Raw genomic sequence first — 22,727 nt, 5'->3', positions numbered from 1 at the left:
GGGGACACTCTCCCCACCTGGCTTCAGAAAGTTCTGATGGTTCTCCAAATGGCTGGAGAACCAGCTCAAGCTGGCCAGGGGGAACTTCAGCCAAAGTGGGGAAAACATGAGGGCTCATTTCAGGTGACCAGCAGCTCAGGTGATCTTTTCAGTCCAAGGAGTGAGGTGTCCTGTCCTCCAGAGGGAACACTGACACCTGCAATGAGGACAGAAAAAACTGTCTCCAGCCAATTCACCCACTCTGGCCACGCTGGAAGGGCTGGGGACCAGCCAGGGCAGCTCTGCAAAGGCTCCCACAGTGGGACTGGCACCACTGGAAAGGACAAATTCTTCTTCCTGCTTCCACCCGGAGCTGCTCCAAGCTCAGCCTCGGGGTGGGATGTCTGGATAGGACATTTGGTTTAATCTTCCACAGTTTGGTTGCTCATTGCCTTTGGCTACGACCAAAGCAGGAGCCACATATGATATGGGCAGGAGGACTTGAAAACTGAGCCCAAAAGGAAAGTTTTGGCCTCTAGACTAACTTCCTACATGCTGCAGGCCTCTAGACTAACTTCCTACATGCTCCCTACTTGTTCCCCCTGGTGCAGTTGCAGCTCAGGTGTATTTCGTGGCTTCCAGGAGACAGTTTGTAGTGAAAAGCTAAAAGATTGCACCTCAGCCCCTTCAGCAAGCTCACTCTGACTGCAGTGGTTACCTCTGGACTCCTCATCTTGTTCTGCCAGGGCAGATAGGAAAAGCTTTTGCTTTTTCAGCCACCCTACGACAAAAATTCAGAGGCGCAGATTCTGTGAAAACAGGATGTCAGCTTTTGTCAGAAAAGATCACAAGGGGTGTAAGGTTGGTTTTGGTGTTGTGTGTTGTTTTTTTTTTTTTTTTCATTTTATCTGCCTCCTTCTCTCTCTCTGTTTCATTTTCTGACTCCCTCCCTCTCTCCTTCACACCCTCCTCCCACCTCCCAGTTTGTGTCAGCGCCGTGGGCACACGGAGAGGGGAGGACACGGAGGAGATGGCGGTGGCTGAGGCACAGCTGTACGCAAAGGTGTCCAGCAAGCCCCGGGGCAGGAGCACCTCTGCCCTCCTCGAGCCTCTCCTGGCCAAAGGATTCCCGGCTCATATCGCGTGAGTAGAGTGCTCAGCTGCCCCGGCGCTGGGAGATTTATTTAAGATATGAGGTGCTTGCCATAAAATCCCTATCCAGGCAGACTGGTTTTTTTGGTCGGGAGATGGTGCTGCTCCTGGGGGTGATGTCCCTGTGCAGAGGTCAGACCTGTCTTGCTCTGAATTTCATATATGAAATTCTCATGTATAGTATGATATGTGAGATATATTTATATTTATATTTATATGAGATATTTCATTTATATATTCTCATATATAGTGTGTATTGCCCCCACAGCAAAGCCAATCTGCTCAATAGCCAATATTTTAAAATACTCTGTAAACCTAAAATACTCTGTAAACCTAAAATACTCTGTAAATCTAAATCTATAGTATGATATATGACATATATTCTCATATATAGTGTGTATTGCCCCCACAGCAAACCAATCTGCTCAATAGCCAATATTTTAAAACACTGTGTAAATCTAAAATACTCTGTAAATCTAAATCTATAGTATGATATTTGATACATATTCTCATATGTAGTGTGTAAGGCCCATGCAGCAAAACCAATCTGCTCAACAGCCAATATTTTAAAACACTGTGTAAATCTAAAATACTGTGTAAATCTAAATCAATAGTATGATATATATTCTCATTTATATATTCTTATATTTAGCATGTATTGCCCACGCAGCAAAACCAATCAGCTCAATACCCAACACTTTAAAATACTGTGTAAACCCAAAGGCACAAACCTTTCCACATCCTGAGTTTTGAGAGGCTTCTTAATGAGTTGAGAAGTTGACCATAGTTTGCTCTTGGGATGCATCCTCTTTCATTTTTTTTTCCTGCTTATTACTCTTATTTTAAGGGAATTAAACATGGGTGTAATTTCTAGCCAAAGGTTTTTTCAGGTCTGGCAAAAATCTCCTGCTGGACGATGTCACTGGAAACTGTTTTTTTCTCCTTAAGATGCCCCCTAAGTCTGTAAATGTTTCTTCCTGTCTTGAATCAGGATCTTGTTCCAAAAATTGTGTCCCACCTAAAAAATAGTAAAGAATGAGGCTCTATTCTTGGCAACTCCAATGGATGAGAGAGTAACTGGTGGCAGGTAAACAAGTTAATGCAAAAGAAAAATGCCAGTCATTCCTCCCCCAAGCATCTCTCATGTTGGATAGGCAAGTTTTGGGGAGCATTTTCCAATTTCTGGATGGCAAGTGGGGACATTTTCATTCAAACTGTTCAAAAAATGAATCTTAATATTGAAATATCAAAGAACCCCCTATAAAAATATTTCAGAAAGAAGAGCAATATCGCTCTACCTTTTGAGTGAAAATTAAGCGAGTGGAAGAGGTTCCATTCGTAAGTGCTGTGTTGTTTTTTGGGAACAGCTGTGGTAGCAATCAGTATCAGACACGATGGGCACAGCTCACAAGGGAACTGTGAGTCCCTTGTTCCCAGGGATGCACAATGGAATTTTAGCTGAAAATATGGCTCATAATTTCTCTATTAATACTGTAACTTCAGTCACCTCACAGTAATGGCTAATTTTGAATATTTTTCTGTTTTATCTAATGCTTTTCCAATCCCCTTCAAAACACTTTCTGCTGTTACAGAGATGACTTTATGCTTCCCGGTTCTAAATCAAGAAGCAGCAGCAGAAATACTGTGCAAATTGATGTAAGATAACAAATGATCAAAAAGCAATTTTAAAAAATTTGATTTCCTATTATTGACCTTAAGACCTTCAAAATTTTGGTTGCATTTTTAAAAAACCTTTTAGCTGTCTCTGTTGTTCCTCAATTAAACTATGAATGAAAGTACCGAAAAGTTTCTTTTGAGATGTCCTGGCCTGAGAAATATTACAAATTTTTCCATCATGTAGAACCAACAAGCCAAAGCAGCATTTCCCCAATAAACAAAACTCAAATATGTGAGGGTCAAGTCTAGCCTAAGATCAAAAGTTTCCATAAGAAATTTTTGCCAGCAGTTTCAATTTTAGGGAAGACCCAGCTTATTCTCACTGTAGATGTATTTTTTAATCTACTTTCATTACAGATTCTCAGTGGTTTATTCTTCTCTCTAGCTGAGAGAAATTGGTATATGCAGAACTTATTCTTTGCATTATTTTTCAATTTTGACTTGTCATCTTGCAAGTGCAGGATTAGTCACACCCCTGGTGCTAAGGGCTCTATAAACCTTGCTGGAAATCATCCTACTGGAATTTCCTGCTGGAAATCACATCCTCCTACGTGATGAGACAAAAGGTGGGACAGGTACGGACAGGAGCACGAGAGAACAACGAGATGGGACTGGGCAGGATGGCAGTCCATGGCCTCAGGTCTCACTTGTCTTATAGTTATTTCTGAAGGCTCCGTGATAAAGAAAACCTGAAGCCAAGCTCGGTTTCAGCTTCAGAGCTGTTCGCACAGAGCTTGTGCCCGGGTGGGAGAGCAGCATGACATGAAGTGGTGAAACACTCCCCTGGAGGTGGCAATGAGTGGTTCTGAACCCTGACATCGCTGCCACTAACACTTCCACAAGGCACAGCGTGGGAAATGGATTTGTAGGGAATGCTCCAAGCCTGACAGAAGGCTCACACAGTGTGCACCTGTGTGCAAACCTTGAGATGAGAAAAGCTGACTTAGAAATGCCATGGAATAGGACTGACATTGTGGAGAGAGAAATAGAGCTAGAAACAAGTTTCAAGGGATGGCCTTGCAAGTAAGACTGGAAATTTTGGAGAAATAGAACTACGAAAGATGCATTGGAGTAGGACCCACGAGGGGGAATTTTAGATGAGTGGCTTTAAGGCACTTACAGCATGGCGTGGCAAAAGCTGATAGGCCAAAAAACACTCGTGATGATTTGTAATTAGGAAATAGTCAGCTTCTGATTGTGATGGCGTGAATTATAACATTTGTATTGTCTCACCTCTCTCCTGAGACTGATGGAATAGAAGTTTTTTAAATGCCTCCAGTTGCCCCATCTGTGTGTCAGAAAAGGGTGTAATTTGACAGCACAGCAGGAAAGGCTGCAAGAAGAGAGGGACAGAGGGAGGGCTCAGAGGAGAGGTAGAAGGTAAAGTTCGAGTGGGAAGGCTCATGTTCGTCCTCATCCCTGTAGATCCCCACTGAAGAGCCAGCAATGGCTGCATATAAATGTTATTAACAAACCCAAGTGTAGTTTTTACACTGAAGAGAGGACAGAAGACTGGGAGGGAACAGAGGGATGAGCCTGAGTCCTGCAGCTCAGTACACACACTGCTGATGTGAGATGGTGTCATGGGGATGGATGAAGAACAAAAATGGGAGGAGACAACACAACTCAATGCCCTCAGAAGCCAGAGTCCAGAAAAGATGGCCTCAAAAGAGAAGGAAAGACATCAGCAGATGCCAAGAAATTCAGTAGTTTTTCCCCAGCGTCCTCTGTCTCTACTTCCCCTTCATGTTTCTTCTGAGACATTTGTCGGTGCATTTCAGGGGTGGAAATGGGGTTCATGAGTGCAGCTGCTGATTGAACACTGGAATCCATCGTCCAGTATTTAGGAATAAAGATTTGCTCACGTGAAACACGCAGCTTTTTGAAAGCTCTAGTTAGAAAAGGAAACCAAATCCTACCTCAGAGAACGGAAGCTGCATTAACAGAGAGAAACAAGAGATTTTGTCCCTCCTGTTGGAATGAGCTGCTGGCTTAGATCTGGCTCTCTGCTGGCTCTGGGGGGTCCTCAATGCAGATTTCAAACCCCAGTATAGTTTTAATGTATGGGCTTGGCCCTGGCATCTTGATCAGACCCTTTCTGCTATGAACCAAGAAAACCCTGTTCTTACAGCGCTTGATGGATGGGTTGTCTACCCCCAAGGAAATTCATATGGTCTGTAAGGCTGCTAAGGAAACACCTCCAGAACACAAAGGAAGGCATCTCATGGGGAGGAGAGGTTACCAATCTTCAAGGAATTAAAGACTTGCAATGAGAAAAAAGCTATTTGGAAGGCTTCAAGAACAGCAGCATTTGCTAGGAAAAACCTTCTTGCTAAAGGTCCTGCCTGTGCTGGAAGATAGATTTGATGACAACAGTCATTAAATGCCTTTACTTCATAAAAGTTTTCTTTCAGGAATTCTGAGGAACCAATTTTGTGCTTTTTCTAGGCAAAAAGCCTTGGTTGCTACTGGACAAAAGACAGTAGAAGATGCAGTAAAATGGTAAGTACCTGTGATTTCTAAGGTGTGCCTTCACATTAGAGCTGCCTAAAAATCCTTGTTGATGTGCTCATCCTGTCGCTGAATTTGAAGTTAGGTGCCATAAAAAAAAAAAACAAACCTGAATTTGAGATTTTTTTTTTCATTTATTTCACTAAGAGAGAGAAATATTTATGTTTGTACTTATTCTGGGGCACAAGGTAGCTTGCAGAAGGTCCAGGTAAATTAAAAACAAGCAGCTACTTCTATCAGTGAGTCAGTTCACAGGACCAGCTGGTCTGGTAAGAACATCCTCCTCAGCTTTAAGCTTCCTGAGAGAAAGGAAGAAGGAAAGAGGGAAAATTTTTGTAAACCCACGACTGCACTTAGCAACACGTACAGAAACAACAGCTGAAGGGGAAGAGAAAGGCCCACCACAAATTAAGGTGAAAGGCTGATGGTCAGAGGAAGGTATTATTACAATTAAAATCACTTCTCAGTTTTGAAAGCCACAAAGTTTTCTCCTCCCTACCAAGATTCTTATGAAGTATTTATATGTCATTCATGTGCTGATAACTGATTTTTTGTTGTTGTTTTAATTCACCTTCATGTTAAATTCAGTCTTTCCTTGCACTTTTTTTTGCTTTTTTGTTTTTTTTTCCTTGGTTCAGTTGTTTTTTTTTTTTCTCTTTTATTTTCTTTTCTTTTGTAAAAAGCCAGAGGAGGCATTTGAGAATGGCACATTCTTTCCAGATAAATTTTTTCAGGGATGCTGCCACACTTCCCAACAGCCATTCTCAATCCAACAGCTGCAAAGACAAATAAACAGCATGTGAAAGACATGGTGAACAATATCATCATATGGCATATAAATTTATGACCTTTCCTTGTGTGTTTCTGATTTGTCTCACTAGCTTTTCTTAGGGCTGAATAAAAAGCCTCATTCTGAGTGTTTTTTTAATCTTCAGCTGGTTTTAATTTTGTCATTCTTCAACATGTTCCACCCATCGCCTTTTTCCTCCTCCAGCTCTCTGTTTCCAGTCACGAAAAAGGGGGAAAAAACCCCCAAAACCCTAAAAAGGTATTTTTTGTTTTCTCTCATTTTCAGACAGACACTGACAGAAGTAAAGGCGCATGATAAAATGTAAAGTAGTCAAAAAATGAGCAGAAAAAAATTTTCTCAGAGAGAAAACTGAGCTTTTACTTCAGCTTTTCATTTGAAAGAAAATAACAAAACTGTATTTCCTTTTTCTGATCTCTGCTATAGAGGCCTTGAGCCACAGCAAACCAGCGGTGCACACACTCACTCTCAGCACTACACTCTTGATTTCAGGTTGCATTCCCACTGCAACGACCCCTCCCTGGACGACCCAATCCCCCAGGAATATGCCCTTTACTTGTGCCCCAGGGGCCGCCTGCACAGCCGCCTGCAGGACTTCTGGAGGGAGAGCAAGCGCCAGTGCGGGAAGAACAGAGCCCACGAGGTTTTCCCACACATCACCCTCTGCGACTTCTTCACGGTGAGGCAAGGAGAGAGCAAGGGTCGGATTTCAGCCGGGTCATATTTGGTGAAACTGGGCCACCTGCTGTTGTCTGACACCAGAACTTGTTGGTGATCAAATGACATGACCCAGCTCCAGGCACCTTGCTCAGTGTTTGAGTGATGCTTAATGTCTGAGTGATGCTTAATGTTTGAGTGATGCTTAATGTCTGAGTGACGTTTAATGTTTGAGTGATGCTTAATGTCTGAGTGATGTTTAATGCCTGAGTGATGCTGAATGTTTGGGTCACAGTTAATGTTCGAGTGGGATGTTTCGGGGTAGCTGGCAGCTGGAATCAGATTCATTTCATTTCCTGAGCCTTTCATTTTCTTTGCTACAGTCATCTTGCCTTTGCCATCCTTAAGAAAATCTCTGCCTGCTCAGCACAGTGTTTCAAAGAGCATGGTTGTTTCCAGTGCCCTTTTGTAGATCCATCTGGAGCCTCCCTGTGCAGTCCAGCTGCTAGGCTCCCATGTGTCCATTGCTGCATGGATTTAGGAAGATAAACCTTCCCAGCCAGGGCAGCGGTGGCTGCCATCAGCCAGACGTGCAGCAGGGAAAGTGTTATCCTAGGATGCAGACAGCTTTGGCACAAACCTGTGGGAATCTCAGGAAAAGATTTGCCTTCCCTAGAGAGCCCCATCAGCTGGTCACTGCTATGGTGGCGTGTCCCAGATTTTACTCTTTTATTGAAGCTGAAGATTTTGTGAAATCTTTTGTGATGTCCAGCACTGGACTGGTCTGGAAAAACTCTGGAGCCTCCTGGGATCCAGTTTTAGCACGTTGATGGTGAACCACATGAATGTCAGCTGTGCCTGGGATGTGCTGAAACAAGCTTGGGCTAGAGCAGCTGGACAAAAATTACTTTGTTCCTCATACTTTTCTGTTAAACCATTAAGTGCTTCCTTCCCCCTAAGGGTGGGTCATCACAACCATGCCAAAAAGTAGACAGTGAAAATAAGACTATTTTGTGGCAAAATACTGAGTGGTGACCATTAAACACAATTATACAGAACAAAAATCATTCATTAATAATGAATGCCACGCTCTTGGGAGGCATCCAGTTTAAAGGCCTGTCTGGAGGAGACGACTGAACTGCAACCCTCACCTTGCACATCTCAGTAAAGGACTGTAGGAGAACAACAACACACATTCCTACTTAGAATTGAAGAAGGAAATTGTGATCCCTGTCTCATTTCAGACTGGTTCCTGCACACCTGACCTGGTAAAATATTTTGGCTTTTTCCTACCTAAGCTAGATAAACCTTGGGTTGAAGGCTCCATCTCCTGTTACAGAACCAGGACACTGTGCTGATCCAACCAAATACTGCTGGGTTTAATGCCAGGAATTTCAGGCAAATTCCTAGGCATTTTGTGTTTCTCAGGAAGGTTATAGCCCCACGGTTTTCTGGCACTGCTGTATGACAGAGGCTACAACACTGGCTGTGAGCTGGTGGGTAAAGCCTGCTCCTCCTCTGTTTTCTTTCAGTGTGAAGACCAGAAAGTGGAGTTGTTGTATGACATCTTAAAGCAAGTCGGTGACAGCTTTTCCCCGAGCTTTCCGCCATCCATTTCCCTAACACTACATGCATCTCCCAGCTACCTTGGCTTCTTCATTGATGACAGCCAGGCAAATGTCCTCAAAGACTTTGCTGTGGCATTCTCATCAGAGGCTTCAGCCCTGGCAGGTAGGACCAACACCAGAGGGAAAATGGGTGGGTTGCATCACAAATGTGTAGTCACAGTACTGAAAACATTTCCTGTGTCTCCAGGGGAGCTTGGATGATGTTTTCCTGCCCGCAAACAGCTTTTGCTCCTACAGATTTGCAAGCAGAGTAGCCAGAGGAGCATGTTTTAACCTTTGGAGACACAGCACTTTGGCCTAGGAGCTGAAATGATCCTGTGTGTAACTTGGCAGGTGATTGATCAGGATATCCGAGATGGGAAGGGACAAAACACATCCCGGATCTCCACCCTCATGGTGCTGTGGCCCAGCTTGATGGTCTGGCTGCATCCCTAGGAGTAGAGCCTAATACCTTTTCCAAGGGAAACTGCATCACCAGTGGAGACTTGAAGGGGCACAGCCCCACCACAGCTTTGTCTGGGAGAAATGAGTTCAGGACACCTCAGGCTGGGAGAGGAAATCCAACCATGACCATTTCTTTTCCTCACAGATGAAGCCCGGAAGCAAATCCAGTCCACATTTGTGAATGATTTTGGTGTGATTAAAACTATGACATCCTTCAAAACCATTATTCAGTAGATCTACTCTACCACTGGTTACTATAATATTTCTTACATCATGCAGATTGTTTGGGATAAAACAAGAGGAGTTTTAAATGGCCTTTGTTCCTATGTTGTGATGTGATTTTCTCATCCCTAGACTGCCACGTGAAGCCCTCCTTGAAGCAGTTCCACCTTACCTTGGCTCACAGGTTTTATCCTCACCACCAGAAGACTTTGGAACAGCTGGCCAAATGCATTAACCCAGGGGAGCCCTGCCAGTGGGTGGCTGCTCTCTATTCACGGGACATGCGTTTTGTGCATTACCAGGTACTGGAATCAGATTTATTTCATTTCCTGAGCCTTTCATTTTCTTAGCTACAGTCATCTTGCCTTTGATATCCTTAAGAAAATCTCTGCTTGCTCAGTACAGTGTTTCAAAGAGCATGGTTGCTTCCAGTGCCATTTTGGGCTGAAAAGCTGTACTCCTGAATCAGTAGATAATACCTTTATTTCGGTAGGTTGCCTGACCTACATGTCTCAAAATATAACTCCAAACCCCAGAGGGGAAAAAACTATTCTTACCGTGACATGATAAAATAAGGGACAGGAAATAATGATCCTTTAATATTTTCTAGGGTTTATCAGTTTACAGCTTTGCAGCAAAATTCTCTTCAGCAAAATCAGTTTTCTTGTTTGTTCCAGCTGTGATGAGAACTGCAGCTGTGAGCATGGGTCAGTTCTTGCTGATGATTTTCTGCTTAGCAGACTCTTAGTTGAAACCAGTCAACATTCTTTCAGTTCTCATTTCCAAATTTAAATTACTGAATGTTCAACAGCTTTTTGTCAGATCAGTAAATCACTTTGTCACAAGTCTTGAGTTGGATTTTAGTCACACTCAGGAGAGCTGCAAGCAGTCACAAAAATAGGTCAGATCTATGTTTGCTTTCAAATAAGTCTGTACTAGTTAGAGGGGGGGAAAATGCATTTTTGTGAAAACCAAGTGCCTCTTTTTAAACATATTGTAAGCGTGGTAGTGCCTTCCTTTTCTCTTGGAATCCGAAATGCAGGAAGTTCTCAGAACTTTGGGCCTGGAAGCCAAAGAATTTAACCCAGGATTTTATCTGAGACCTTGTAAAAGGCTTCCAAACACAGGTGCTAGCAGTGAGAATGTTGATTTATAGTCTAAAGCAGAGACATGTTGAGGAAAGTTTAGAGTTTTAGAGTGAAAAATATAGAAAAAATAAAAGTAGTTACAAAGGTAAATAAGAAGTTTAGAATGCAGCGCTGTAAGTTTGTGTCTCATCACATGATTGGCTAAGAAAGCTTACACTGTAGCATGAGTCCACAAGATGAAATATTTAAGGATTGGGTCAAAAACATAAATATCCTTGGTGGCAGTGCTTCATTGGTCAACAAATCCTTAAAAGGTCTTGTATGTAAAGGTCTTGTGACCTTCTGAACCATGCAGTGAAGATGCGAGCCAAACTCACCCTTCCTGCCTATGCAGATGAAAAATAAATCACATCATCTAAAAAACTCAGAGGTGCCATCTCAAATTCTTTCCAAAACCCCCAAACTTTCCCTCTGCCAAAGTGCCACTAAAGAGCAGGCTGCAGAGTGGAAAACAGAGCTGGTTCTGTGTCCAGGAGAGGCAAACAACCATGCCCGGAGCAGCTGCAGCACGGGGAACACCCTGACCCTGCTGTGTGTCCCCGCAGAGGCTGAGGGCCCTCTTCCAGTACAAGCCCCAGAACATTGACGAGCTGATGATCAACGCTGGGGACTTGATCTACGTGGACCCGAGGCAGCAGAGCGACGCCGGCGAGGGCTGGGTGATCGGCACCTCGCACCGCACCGGCTGCAGGGGCTTCCTCCCCGAGAACTACACCGAGAGAGCCCACGAGTCGGACACCTGGGTCAAGCACAGGTAACTTGGGATTCCGTGGGCGCGGCTCTCCTCGGCGGTTCCTCCTTGCTGGGAATCCTGAGGGTCTGGGTGGGACATCTGAGAGAAAAGGGACAGGACACAAACCTGCAGGAACCCAGAGTTCGTAAGTTCAGCTGCTCGAGGGATGACCCCTGCTCGCTCTTGAAGAACCTGAACGCCCTAATGAATTTTGAAAGAGCACATTCTGCCAGGGCAGGCTCAGCCTTCAGCCTGGCTCCCTGCTCTCTTCTTTTTTTTCCTCCTCATTTCAAGGCCTTGTAGAGTTAGCTTGAAATGAAACCACATAAAGGTTGCTCCACCACCTTGGCACCACCCTTATCTTGTCGATGTGCCCTGCATCAGAAGGCACCTGTCTGGCTTCCTGCACTTCATTCTGCAGCTGACATTCTGCAGCACAGCTGATGCTACTTGTAGATTAGAGCTGATTTTTCTAAGCTGGGAAGTTTTGGTGCACTTCTTGATGTCTCAGAGAAAGGGAGGAGGCCACCAGGCAGTTATTTCCTGCTTGAAGGTCCCACTTTGGCAGGGTTACACCCAATACACACCATCAATTCCTCATATTTTAACCTCATTTTTATGGGGCATATTCTAAATGACCAGCAAAGGGATGAGGTGGATTGCAAGTGTGCAAAAAGTATTGAACGGAACACGAATCCTGACTTGCTGATCCTGTAAATAACATCATGACTCAAAAGTCTCTTCTATTTGTCTGCCTGTGTGTGTTTGTGTGTATGCTGATTCTGCTTTTTCTACAGGGAATATGTTTTTGACACAGCTTCAAGACCCTTCACCAAAACAGAAAAGGAACTCAATGTAAAGCCAGATGGGGAAGCCCATAATCTCAGTATGTCAAGGAGTGTAACTAATGTTCATTCTCTTCAGGTAATTATTTTTTCCATTTCTTATCTTCGCCACATGCTCTGGCAGATATGCTATTAATTAACTGCATTTAGTAATTTTAGTAGCATCTTCCTTTTTCCCCCTCATTTTTTCATGTTTTGTTGTACATTTATACACAGTTTTATTTGTTATAGTGTACATTTATATATACATACACGCTCATACTGTATTGTATAATATCTCATACATTTTTCTGTAATGTATATGATGTATATCACACTTGTCTTTCATAAATCCTTCCCTGTTCCTGTCAGAGTAGCACAACACATGAGTTCTCTGCTCAGGTTTCTCTGAGCAATAAATAAATCAGAATTCTCTGAGAGTGAATAAATCAGAATTAGGCTCACTTTTCACGGCTGCTCTTACGCCTGGATTCTATGGGTGTCATCTTGGAGGTTTCCATGGCCCCAGATCACATTTAAATGTTCCATTTTCTTCTTTATTTTTAGATATGTAGCCAGTGCAGATAACTGCACAGAACAGCTAGCTGGAGTGGTTAGCAGCACTGGTAGGATCACATTTTTCACCCACGTCCAAAATCAACAGCTATCAATTTTCCCCATGCCCACTGGTCTTCTGGTAGGAAGAGCAAAACAAACAAGGACCTGGATTTTTTCCTGCAGCACATTTGCACCCGTGTTGCCTTTTTGGCTCTGTCAGAGGTGCTGAAATGCATTTTCAGTACAGACATGCCTCAGAAATCTCTTTAGCTTCTGGCCCCACAGCCTCTCTTCCTGCTGTGCTGGGCAATAACCCTGGGCTGGTTTGTGCTAACATCAGAGAAACTGAGGGCACCTTGAGGGAACTTCCATCCTGGGGCCTCCAGGACACCATGTATATGACTGTTAAGAACTTTCTGAATAAGTCACACCTCCTTCCTCTGGCTCTTGGCCTCTCTTATCCAGGTCAAATCTGTGGCAGAGCCAAGGCTAGGCCTGAAAAGTGTGTTTTGCAAAAAGGCATGTCTCCAGTCAAGAGTTTCCCTGGCCTCTGGGTTCCTCTCGAGGAGAAGAGGAAGACCACAAAACCTTGGGTTTATACTCTGATCTTGTGGCAGTTGATGGGTGTTTCATGGCAGAATTGCAAGTATTTAACAGAATGCATGAGTATCAACTTCAAACAACTTCTTAAGAGTTCCCTTCTCTGCTGCTGAAGATGCAGAGCACTTATTCAGTGCTGCAGCACTGTTAACAGTGCAGTTTTAAACAGTAACACTGTTTTAAAGTTTTAAAACCTTTGGCCTGTTTCTCCTTATCTTCTTCTCATTTGTATTTAATGTGCATTGTATACTAACCCCAAACTACTTCAAATTTATTTGTAATTCCATGCAGTCTGAGTAAAAAAAGGGGCCTTGTAGGAGATCTGGGTTCACTGTTGATTTGGCCACACAGTTATGAAAATGTAGAAGTAGTATTTTCACTTGGAAAAGGAGCAGAAGCTTGGTTTTAGTGCTGGTGCAGAAAAGGGCATTGCCAGTCAGATCTTAGCTAATTTTCTGCTTTTTGTTTATATCACCTATAGGATACAAATTAAAGTTGTGATTCCTTCCCACACTGAGGTGAAAAGATCTGTTACCAGCACTGCCTTTCACTTGTGCTAACACAGAATTAGAACCTGCAGCCCATGCGGGTCAGGGATGTGACAGGACAAGAGGAAGTGGCCTTAAGAAACCCCAGGGGAGGCTCAGGCTGGATATCAGGAAGATTTTTTCCACTGGAAGAATGGTCAAGCATTGAACAGACTTCCCAGGGAGGTGTCGAGTCACCAAACCTGGAAGTGTACAAGAAACAACTGGCTGTGGCACTCAGTGCTGTGCTTGAGTTGACAACACTCTGGTCAGTCAAAGGCTGGACTCAAAAATCCCGAAGGTCTTTTCCAACCTTAATGATTTTATGATTGTCTTTCATTTGCCTTCAGTGGAGAACCAGTCAGGCTTATCACTGTCCTAAGGAGAGGCATCTATTCTGCTGTCTCTTCTCCAGGAATCCAGGCTTTTCCTGCAGGTTGTAGATAACATCCTTATGAAACTCCCTTTTCCCAGCTGTCCCAGAACGCTGCCCTGAGGAGAGGGGTGCTGGTGCTGCGCCACGGAGAAAGAGTGGATCAGGTCTTTGGCAAGTCTTGGCTTCAGCAGTGCCTGACTGCAGATGGTGAGTAAGATAACAGGAGGATCTTCAAAAACCAGGATCCGATGTGGTCTTCAGGGCAGCCAGGACTTGATGAAGGGAAGGAGAAATCTTGACTCCATGTTTCAGAAGGCTGGTTTATTATATTATGATATATATTATATTAAAAAAACCACACTAAAACTATACTAAAAAGAACAGAGAGAAAGATGCATCTGAAAGCTGGACAGGAATAGAAAGGAATGTATAACAAAGGCTTGTTGCTGACCAGAGAGTCTGAGAGCTGCTGCATTCTTGATTGGTTATTAAATAGAAACATCCAACGAGACCAATCAAGGAAGCACTTGCTGCACTCCACACTAGCAGATAATTTGTTTACATTTGTTCCTGAGGTCCTCTCAGCTTCTCAGGGGAAGAAAATCCTGGCAAAAGGATTTTTATAAAAATGTCGTGGTGACAAGGATCAAACCCAATTAACCCCAGTAATGGGTAGAAGAGATTCGATCTTTGCGTAAATGTCAACGCTGCACGAAGGAGTGGTAACAGTGCAAGTCAGGCACAGCACTGCTTCAACCTGCACACAACCAGCTCACAGCGTCCTAAAGTCCATCATGTTTATGCTCCCTAATTCTGCAGATAAACAAAGCTCCTGTGGTGCTGATGGAAGCATCTCACTGTACATGAACAAATCACAGGAGCACCCTCATCACCTCTCATTACGTGATTCTTGTCAGAACCCTCCACCTTTCTTTGAGTCAGAATCACAAGCTCTTGATCAGAGTCACACTACGTCACTAGTCCAGCCTGGGGAATCTGTGGTAGAAATGAAATGTCAGCACTGACCTAAATGAAAATCTGAATTTCCTCTCTCTCTTGCTCTCTCTCAAAAAATAAAAATAAAAAGGTATGTTTTCAGGTGAAGAGAACTGACCCAAAACAGGGAAATGTGTGTCAGGAGGAAGAAAGGGAACAAGAAGGTGGGAGTTCACAAGTGAGAGGTTTATGCTGAAAGTCTGCCTTGCAATGCTGGAGACTTCCCATCTTTAAGGCATGGAATTCACAGCAGATAAGGAGAGTGGAACCATATAGCTGTATAATCAATAATCAATTGCTCTCATTTTGATTCAGTGGAAATGGGGGTTTTTTTCAGTCATTTTGGCAACTGTAAAAGAATATAGACAGGGAGTCGATTTTTGTTTCTCCTCAGTCCCATAAAGACAAATTCTTCTGATTTCCTGTTTTTTTTTTCCTCTCCTCCTCCCCATTTGCTTCTTCTGAGCTTGAAGAAGAGGGGATGTTGTCTTAGGACAGATAATTTCCCAAGCCAGTGTTGTGACCTTAAAACATGCCCCCTTTAAGGTAATAGCACTGGCTGTTTTTCTTCAGTGAGACACTGACTGTCTGCAAAACAAACACAACACAGCTGTTGCCTCCCTGTGCCACAGCAAAATGTCCTGCCTTGTTTCAGGGAAATACTACAGAGCAGATCTGAACTTTCCCTCCTCCCTGCCGAGGCAGAAAGACAGCATGAAGCAGTTCGAATGTGATCCTCCTTTATCTTGCTGTGGTATTTTCCAGTCAAGGCTTATAGGTAAGCTGGATATTATCCTCCTGCAAATGTAAGGGTTTGGGAAGCAGGCTGTCATCATCTGCCAAAATTCATGCTGGCCTTGCAGCAGAAAAATTTCCTGCCAGCACTCAATTGTGGCCACAATTCTCTGTGGGCAACCACTGCACTATCTTCTTAAATAGTAAAACAGAGAACACAGCTGGCTACTTGTCTTTGGGACCCCCTCTGCCAGTTCTGGAAGAAGCCTGTGCCCTACCTGTGCCCTGCTGCTTGTCTGCAAGGGATGAATGTCTTGTGCAAGTTGTCCCTGAGTGGAAAGTGAGGCGTGAATGGGCTGGCCAGAGGAAGCAGCTCCATGGTCAGCAGAGTGCAGTCACCTCGCTGCAGGAGGATGGGTGGTGTGGGTTAGGCTGACTCAATTCACTCACCAGATGAGGTTGTTTGTGCTCCCTGGGCAAGGGGCATGGCTGTGACAGCGCTGGTCTGCTGCAATTGCTTTTCTCTGATGGTTCAGATATATGGAGACAGCCACAGGCCTAACTGCTGTTTGCAGATTTGGGGTGAATCTTCTGTAATTATCTTTCTAACACTCATTTTCGAATTGATGTTTTCACCAGAATGAGCTTTCTAACAACCTCAATCAGCAGATAGTGGGAAAAAAATTAATAGAAAGGGACTGATGAATGAAATTCATGCTGATGAAAGCTCTGAGGTGTTTTTTTTTATAAAGTGTTATGTAGTAATCTCTCATCTGTCACACTTTGCTGTTGCCATCTAGGGGAAGCTCTGCTGGACCAGGAGGTGACAGTCAACTACGTGTACTCGTCCCCTGCCCTGCGCTGCGTGCAGACAGCTCAGCACGTACTGCAGGGTAAGGCAGCAAAACCTGCCAGGTGCTTCTGCCACACTGCAAACATCTTCACCAAACCCCTGTGAAGCCTCTGACATGAGCAATTAAGGAAGATGCACAACTTTGTGGTTGCTTGTGGTTTTCTTTGAGCAGGCAAGACGAGGTGGTTTTGACTGCTGGTAAGGCAGGCAGCAACAAACCTGCTGGTGTGTGTGCATGCTGTGGGATATATCCCAGTAACTCTGGGCCTTCCTGGTTAGAATGGACCTGCTGGTGTGTGTGCATGCCATGGGATTTATCCCGGTAACTCTGAGCCTTCCTGGTTAGAATGGTCCTGCTGGTGTGTGTGCATTCCGTGGGATATATTCCAGTAACTCTGGGCCTTCCTGGTTAGAATGAGCCTGCTGGTGTGTGTGCATTCTGTAGGATTTATCCCAGTAACTCGGGGCCTTCCTGGTTAGAATGCACCTGCTGGTGTGTGTGCATGCTGTGGGATATATCAGAATAACTCTGAGCCTTCCTAGTTAGAATGGAAACTAATGTTATATGAAACAGAGGTGTTTCATACCTTCTGGAATTCAACATTAGTAGCTGCTCATCAAATCGCCACTGCCACCTCTTCCAGAAAATATTTTGACCCAAATAGCAGATGTTTCCAGAGCTCTGAAGGATCTGAATGTGAATCAGGGAAAACTGTTTCCATGCTTCCTTTTGCAAGCCAAACGATTTTAATCCTTCATATTGCAGAACATCTTTCCCTTCCTTTTCTCTCCCTCTCTCGTTTTTTCATCTCCTGTTCCTTTCAGCAAGTTCACAGTTCATTACCATGTTTACATCGGAATGCATTCACCACCACTCAGTAACCTGTCTTTAGAATACTCAAAATAAAATATTTCTTTTGGCAAGAGAATTCCATTTCTAATACTGGACAATTCAGACAATTTACTGCCCCACTGAGGGCAAATTTACTGAGGAACATTGAGCAAAACACTATATAAAAATGGTAAAAATATTTCCTGTCTGAAGTTTATTCAGATTGCAGCATTGCAAAACTGTGTTTTTTCCTTCTCGCAGAGCATCACAAGAGAGCTTCAAAGATTATGATTATGATAATGATGATGATGATGATAATAATTTGCAGTTCCTTTATGTTAGTCATACAAGAATATAATGGTGGCTTCTTTAATCAGTTGGTTGATAATAAGTAATTCATTTTCATTAATGAAAGTACAACAGCAAACAAGGCAGAATGTATAGCCTGAATGTAGCACTTCGAGTGTACCTTTCTCCTAAGATCTATTTCTTGTTCTTGCAGGGCTTAAATTAAATCAAAAAGTCAGAATCAGGGTGGAACCAGGGCTGTTTGAATGGACCAAGTGGGAAGCAAGCAGAGCAATCCCTAAATTCATGACCGTGGCAGAACTGGTGGAGGCATCTTACGACATAGACACAAGTTACAGGTAATTGCTCTGCGTCTGGCTGATAAAGCTGTGGGGTTTTCCCCTGAGATATCTTGTCCTTTCGTGTGTCATAAATCATTGCAAACACTGCAAAGATGGGGTGATTCTGATCAAATTCAGATCAAAATAGGATATAAAGATAAGATAGGCTGTCACCAGCACATGGGTGCACTAGCACAAATGTCTCGTGCATGGGACCAGCCCTCCTCTGGTATTGCGTTGAAATAATGGGCATTAATGTCAGGTCCCAGGAGCTTTGCTTTTATCTTTGGTTCACGTGAAAAACACTTTGGAAATGTGAAGAATAACCTGATTTTCAGTGACAAAGAAATGTGACGTTATATAAGGTCAGTCAGCCCTTGGCTGAGGGTCTGCAGAGCAGCATCAAGAGGTTTTGGGGACAGGCAAGATAAGAGCATTTCACTTTAACTGATGTTTCTGGCATCATTTTAAGTTGCTCAAAGATTAATACTGTGCTCAGCAAGGACTTTTTGGAGCCCTCCTAACTTGGTGGGGTGAGGGTCGATGCCTTTTCTGTGCACTTGCAAACCACAGCCTGGCAGGAAATGATAAACCTCCAATTCAGTCTAACTCCTCATCTTGTTCACAAACCGGGCTGCTCAGTGTTTGCAGTGCACAGCCAGATCCAGGAAATTACTCAGCTGTCTCTGGGATTTCCCACATAGTCAAGAAAGGGGGAAAGGAGACATCTCGTGTATTAACACAGTCCTTACAGCCAAGGGATGTATCTTTGTTTGAGACTGCACAAAGTCTCCAAAATCCTTCTTTTTTTGGAGCACAGGACTTTCTGGTGTGTTCTTCACTAACAGACTGTATCCTCTAAGGTTTTTTTGGTCCAAAATCACCTCAAAAGAAACTGTGCAAATGCACAGCAGGGGGACGTTCAGAGGGGATCCTCTAAGGCAATGTTAACGACAGTGCTTAGGCCCCTCACAGCTCACTCAGGTCCCGGCAAAAACAGGGTGGATGAACTATAAACTTGCACATAGAATGCCAGTTTCTTCCCACCACATGCAGGGCTAAAAAATCCTTGGGTGCCAGCTGTTATGAATGAGTGAGATCACATAAAGAATCACCAGCAAGGGGTATCAGTAAAACCCAGATGTAAACTTAGGTGTCAGCACAACAAAATTCATTGGCAAGGTGCACTCTACTACTGAGCTCGTGGGACAGCAGAGCCTGGTTTTACCAATTCAACCACTGCAAAAGCTGTCCGTCACCCAAGCCCCACCAGACCTCTGAGGCTGCCCTGATTCACAGCAGTGTCAAGGTCTGGCTCTTAGGGGTTTTTTTTTGGGTACCTGAAAAGCCTTAGTATATAAAAGAAAGAAGAATGCCTGGTCTCAGCAGAAGTGCTCAGATACTTTAGAGTGATGCATTGTGATTACTGTCCATGGAAACACCTTTTTTTAAACTCTAGCAGTGGAAGTCTTTACTATCCATTTGGCCAGCATTGCGGATAAGCCTCGTTCTTTGCAGATTTTTATTTACTTGGTTTATTGAGGAGATTAATGCTGAGGTACCAAATCTTGCAAGCATTCACATCATCATTGTCTCTCCTCTGTTTGAACTCAGTCAGGATTGGAAGACCCAGGCAGCTCTGCAGCTCATATCTGGACAGGGGTCCTTGCAGGCAGAATTGCTCAAAGCTTTTCTTAGGCACAAATCCTGTTTTAAATAATCTCCACTGAAAACTACAAGTTTTATTGAAGCCTGGTTTTCCCTGCATCTGGTGCTTTATGAGCTATGAGACCTAGCCATGAAATTTAATGGAAATTACTCAGAGAGAAGCTAATGCTTCAGACAAGCAGAGGTACCAGTGTGTCAGCCAAGCCAGTAGATAAACCTTTCAAGTGAGTGCCTTTTCTCTGGTGTAGCCATTCAATGTTGCTAAGAGTGTATTCATCTAGATTAACATATATTTGTGATTTTATTGTCAGGGGTGACTTCCCACTCTCCTCTCTGGTGCCATCAGAAAGTTACGAAGATTATGTCAGTAGAAGCTCTGCGGTTATAAAACAGATCATCAGTGCCTGCCCCTGCAAAGGTAGAGGTTTCAGGTCTTTGAATATTCTGTCAAGCCCTTGCAGTAACAGAAACTGGCAGAGATTTGCCATCAGAAGCGCATTTAATAGGAGCTGTTGGCACTGCACAGAGCTTAAGGTAGATTCAGTGCTTGCTCTGGGCTACAATGAAGTAAACATAAATGCAATTTATGGAATAGAAATGAAAAAAGTAAAATAAAACTGAGACAGTAGAGTACTAAATTGCAAAAGTATATGCTTTTCTTTGTCTTTCTACATCAGGATGTAGCTCAGCAAAAGATAACATGCTTTTCTGGAAAGCTTTTTTCTCTTTCCCTCACAAATGCCTTCTCTCAGTAGCTGGCATGCTCAATACACCAGGTATTTTCTGCCCATCACAACACACTCTGCCACATTATCAAAGAGGTTTGCAAAGATGAACAGCCCCAAAGCTACTTCATCCCCATCTGCTGATGGAGATGGCAGTGCTGCAACTCCCTTACCATGGTTCTTTGCTTTTCCTGCTGTGCCAGGTGTCATCCTCATTGTGGGCCACGGCTCCTCCTTGGCACCTCTCACCCGAGCGCTCACAGGGCTCCCCAGCAAAGACAGCAAAAACTTTGCCCAGATGGTGCAGAAGGTGAGAGGATTTTATTCCATCAGGAAGCCTTTGGGTTGTTTCATTATATTTTTAATAAGGAGACTGCTTATGCAGCTAGACATGTGTAACAGCGTGCCAGCACCAGTGACAGCAGCTCTCTCGTTCCGAAGGGAGTCTCACACAGTTTTAGCAAAGCACTGGAGGCAAAGAGAAGGATTTTATTCTGGGGGCTTTGGATGTGAGTGGCAGCTAGGTCTTTGGAGAAGATTTTCATCTGGAAAGCCAATGCCATACCTACAGACAAGAGGCACATTCGGAAGCCTCTCCACTTGGAGCTAGCCTCCTTCCTTTCAAAGTGGGAAAAAAAGGCTTTGGGGTGACCTAATTGCAGCCTTCCAGTACCTGAAAGGAGCCTACAAGAAAGATGGAGAGATACTTCTCAAGAGCCTGGAGTTACAGGGCAGGGGGCAATGGCTTCAAACTGCCAGGGAGTAGGTTTAGATTGGATACTAGGAAGAAATTCTTTACTGTGGGGGAGGGTGAGGCATGGGAACAGGTTGCTCAGGTATGAATGGGGAGTGGTGACACAAGTTCAGCTTTCACCCCTCAGGCTTCCAGCCTGGTTATAGTTCATTTCAGAAGTGACAGAATATCAGGGGCTGCTCTTTTTTGTAGCAAGACCCCTACGACATGCCAAAGCAATGACCCTGCTGGTAACTTCCTTCTCAGATCCCTGCCCTGGGCATGTGTTTCTGCGAAGAACAGAAAGAGGAGAACAAATGGCAGATGGTCAACCCACCAGTGAAGACATTAACTCACGGAGCAAACACAGCATTTAACTGGAGAAATACTATTATGGAAGATTGAAGGGTCATCTCTGCCTTTGCAGTTGTCAAAAAGGAGCCAAAGGCAGGTTATGGTTCATCACAGTCCAATGATTCATCCAGAAGACACACAGAAGGAGGGAAATGCTCTCTCTGAGTTGTCAAAGCACAGAAAAACACTTCTGAGTTTGGTGCCTGGATTTTGTTTTTTATTTCGGGGACTGAGAAGAATGAATTTATGAAGTGGCATTCAAGTGAGAAATAACACTTCTGGTAGTGGTGAGAAAAGCACCTTTTAACCTTCCTGAGCATACAAATGTTTAATAAATATGGATATAAAACTACCTGATCATAAACTCCACTCCAAGAAGCACTGAAGTAAACAATGCTGTATTTTTAAGACTGAACTACATCCAGCAAGAATTCCCCGTTTTTTTTTCTTTCTTTAGTCACTTGGATATTTTCAGACAACAGAAAAACTGTGACTAAAAAAAGTCAACTTCTACCTGAAGAGGAGACCAGCTCTAGCTAAAGCCACTGTGTTTCCTGTTCACTCCATCAGTTCTGAGACAGCAAATACCACACTGACACTATATTCACCCCTTCTACAAAGGCAGTCCATTTTCTATCACGTCAGCTCCTCATCCAGCAATTCTCAAGTGATGCATATTGCAAAAGGGTCTAAATTATTTCTTTCTGAAGAGAAACGAAAGAGAAATCTTCCTAAAGAGTCAAGCTGAGAGGAAAACCTGCCCACTGTGAAATTCTCATGCAATGATTTGCTGGAAAAAAACCCCAACAAAAGCAGTTTGTGGTGGACAGAAGATGATTTTGGCATTTGAAAACACAAGGTGGTTTGGATGGCTTGTGGAGTATGTTTCTTTTGCCTTCTTCTGGCCTGTGAGCTTTGTTTCTGTAGATTTCTTTATCATCTGGGGAAATAAAAGTGGCAGTGAGGGGGAACAAAAAAAGTCTTGTGGGTCTAGTCAATTGTTATTGTAGGGAAATCAAAGTGGAAGGAACACAGGTTTGAAGAGGAGAAAGATGAGAGTGAGAAGAAAAAAAAAAAAAGCTGTTTTGGTAGTGAGCGTGTGCGTTAGTGTGAGGTGTTAGGTGTGAGTGCGCAGTGGAGAAAGAGAGGAGGAAAGGAAAGGATAGGGGGAGAGGGGTGTTAAGAGCAAGAAGTAGGTGAGTGGAAGAGAAAAACGAATGTACAGGAAAAGGGAGGTTTTGCCTCCCATGATTGGAAGTGCCCGTCTGGTGCAGGAGCCGAAGTGTTTGTATTTTGGGCTCCCGCTGGGACAGGGCACTGAGATCCTTTGCAGTCTTGCGTTGCTGAGATGGCCCAGA

At 43.7% G+C, this 22,727-nt stretch overlaps 1 protein-coding gene across 1 annotated transcript; it reads left to right on the top strand.

Annotated features, from left to right (window-relative positions):
- The first annotated feature begins 937 nt into the window (after positions 1-937).
- UBASH3A (ubiquitin associated and SH3 domain containing A) lies at positions 938-22,350 on the top strand. The gene is made up of 14 exons (XM_038154246.1): positions 938-1,122; positions 5,257-5,310; positions 6,620-6,806; positions 8,317-8,515; positions 9,211-9,380; positions 10,772-10,980; positions 11,757-11,883; positions 13,943-14,051; positions 15,496-15,618; positions 16,376-16,468; positions 17,763-17,907; positions 19,869-19,975; positions 20,486-20,592; positions 21,283-22,350. Exons 1-14 carry the CDS (start codon positions 1,010-1,012, stop codon positions 21,418-21,420), a joined length of 1,881 nt encoding a protein of 626 aa, XP_038010174.1. The 5' UTR covers positions 938-1,009; the 3' UTR covers positions 21,421-22,350.
- The last annotated feature ends 377 nt before the right edge of the window (positions 22,351-22,727 follow it).

This window comes from Motacilla alba, chromosome 1 (assembly GCF_015832195.1).
Source record: "Motacilla alba alba isolate MOTALB_02 chromosome 1, Motacilla_alba_V1.0_pri, whole genome shotgun sequence".
NCBI lineage: Eukaryota > Metazoa > Chordata > Aves > Passeriformes > Motacillidae > Motacilla > Motacilla alba.
The sequence above is the reverse complement of the archived record's forward strand: the minus strand, read 5'-3'. Positions and strand labels throughout refer to the sequence as shown.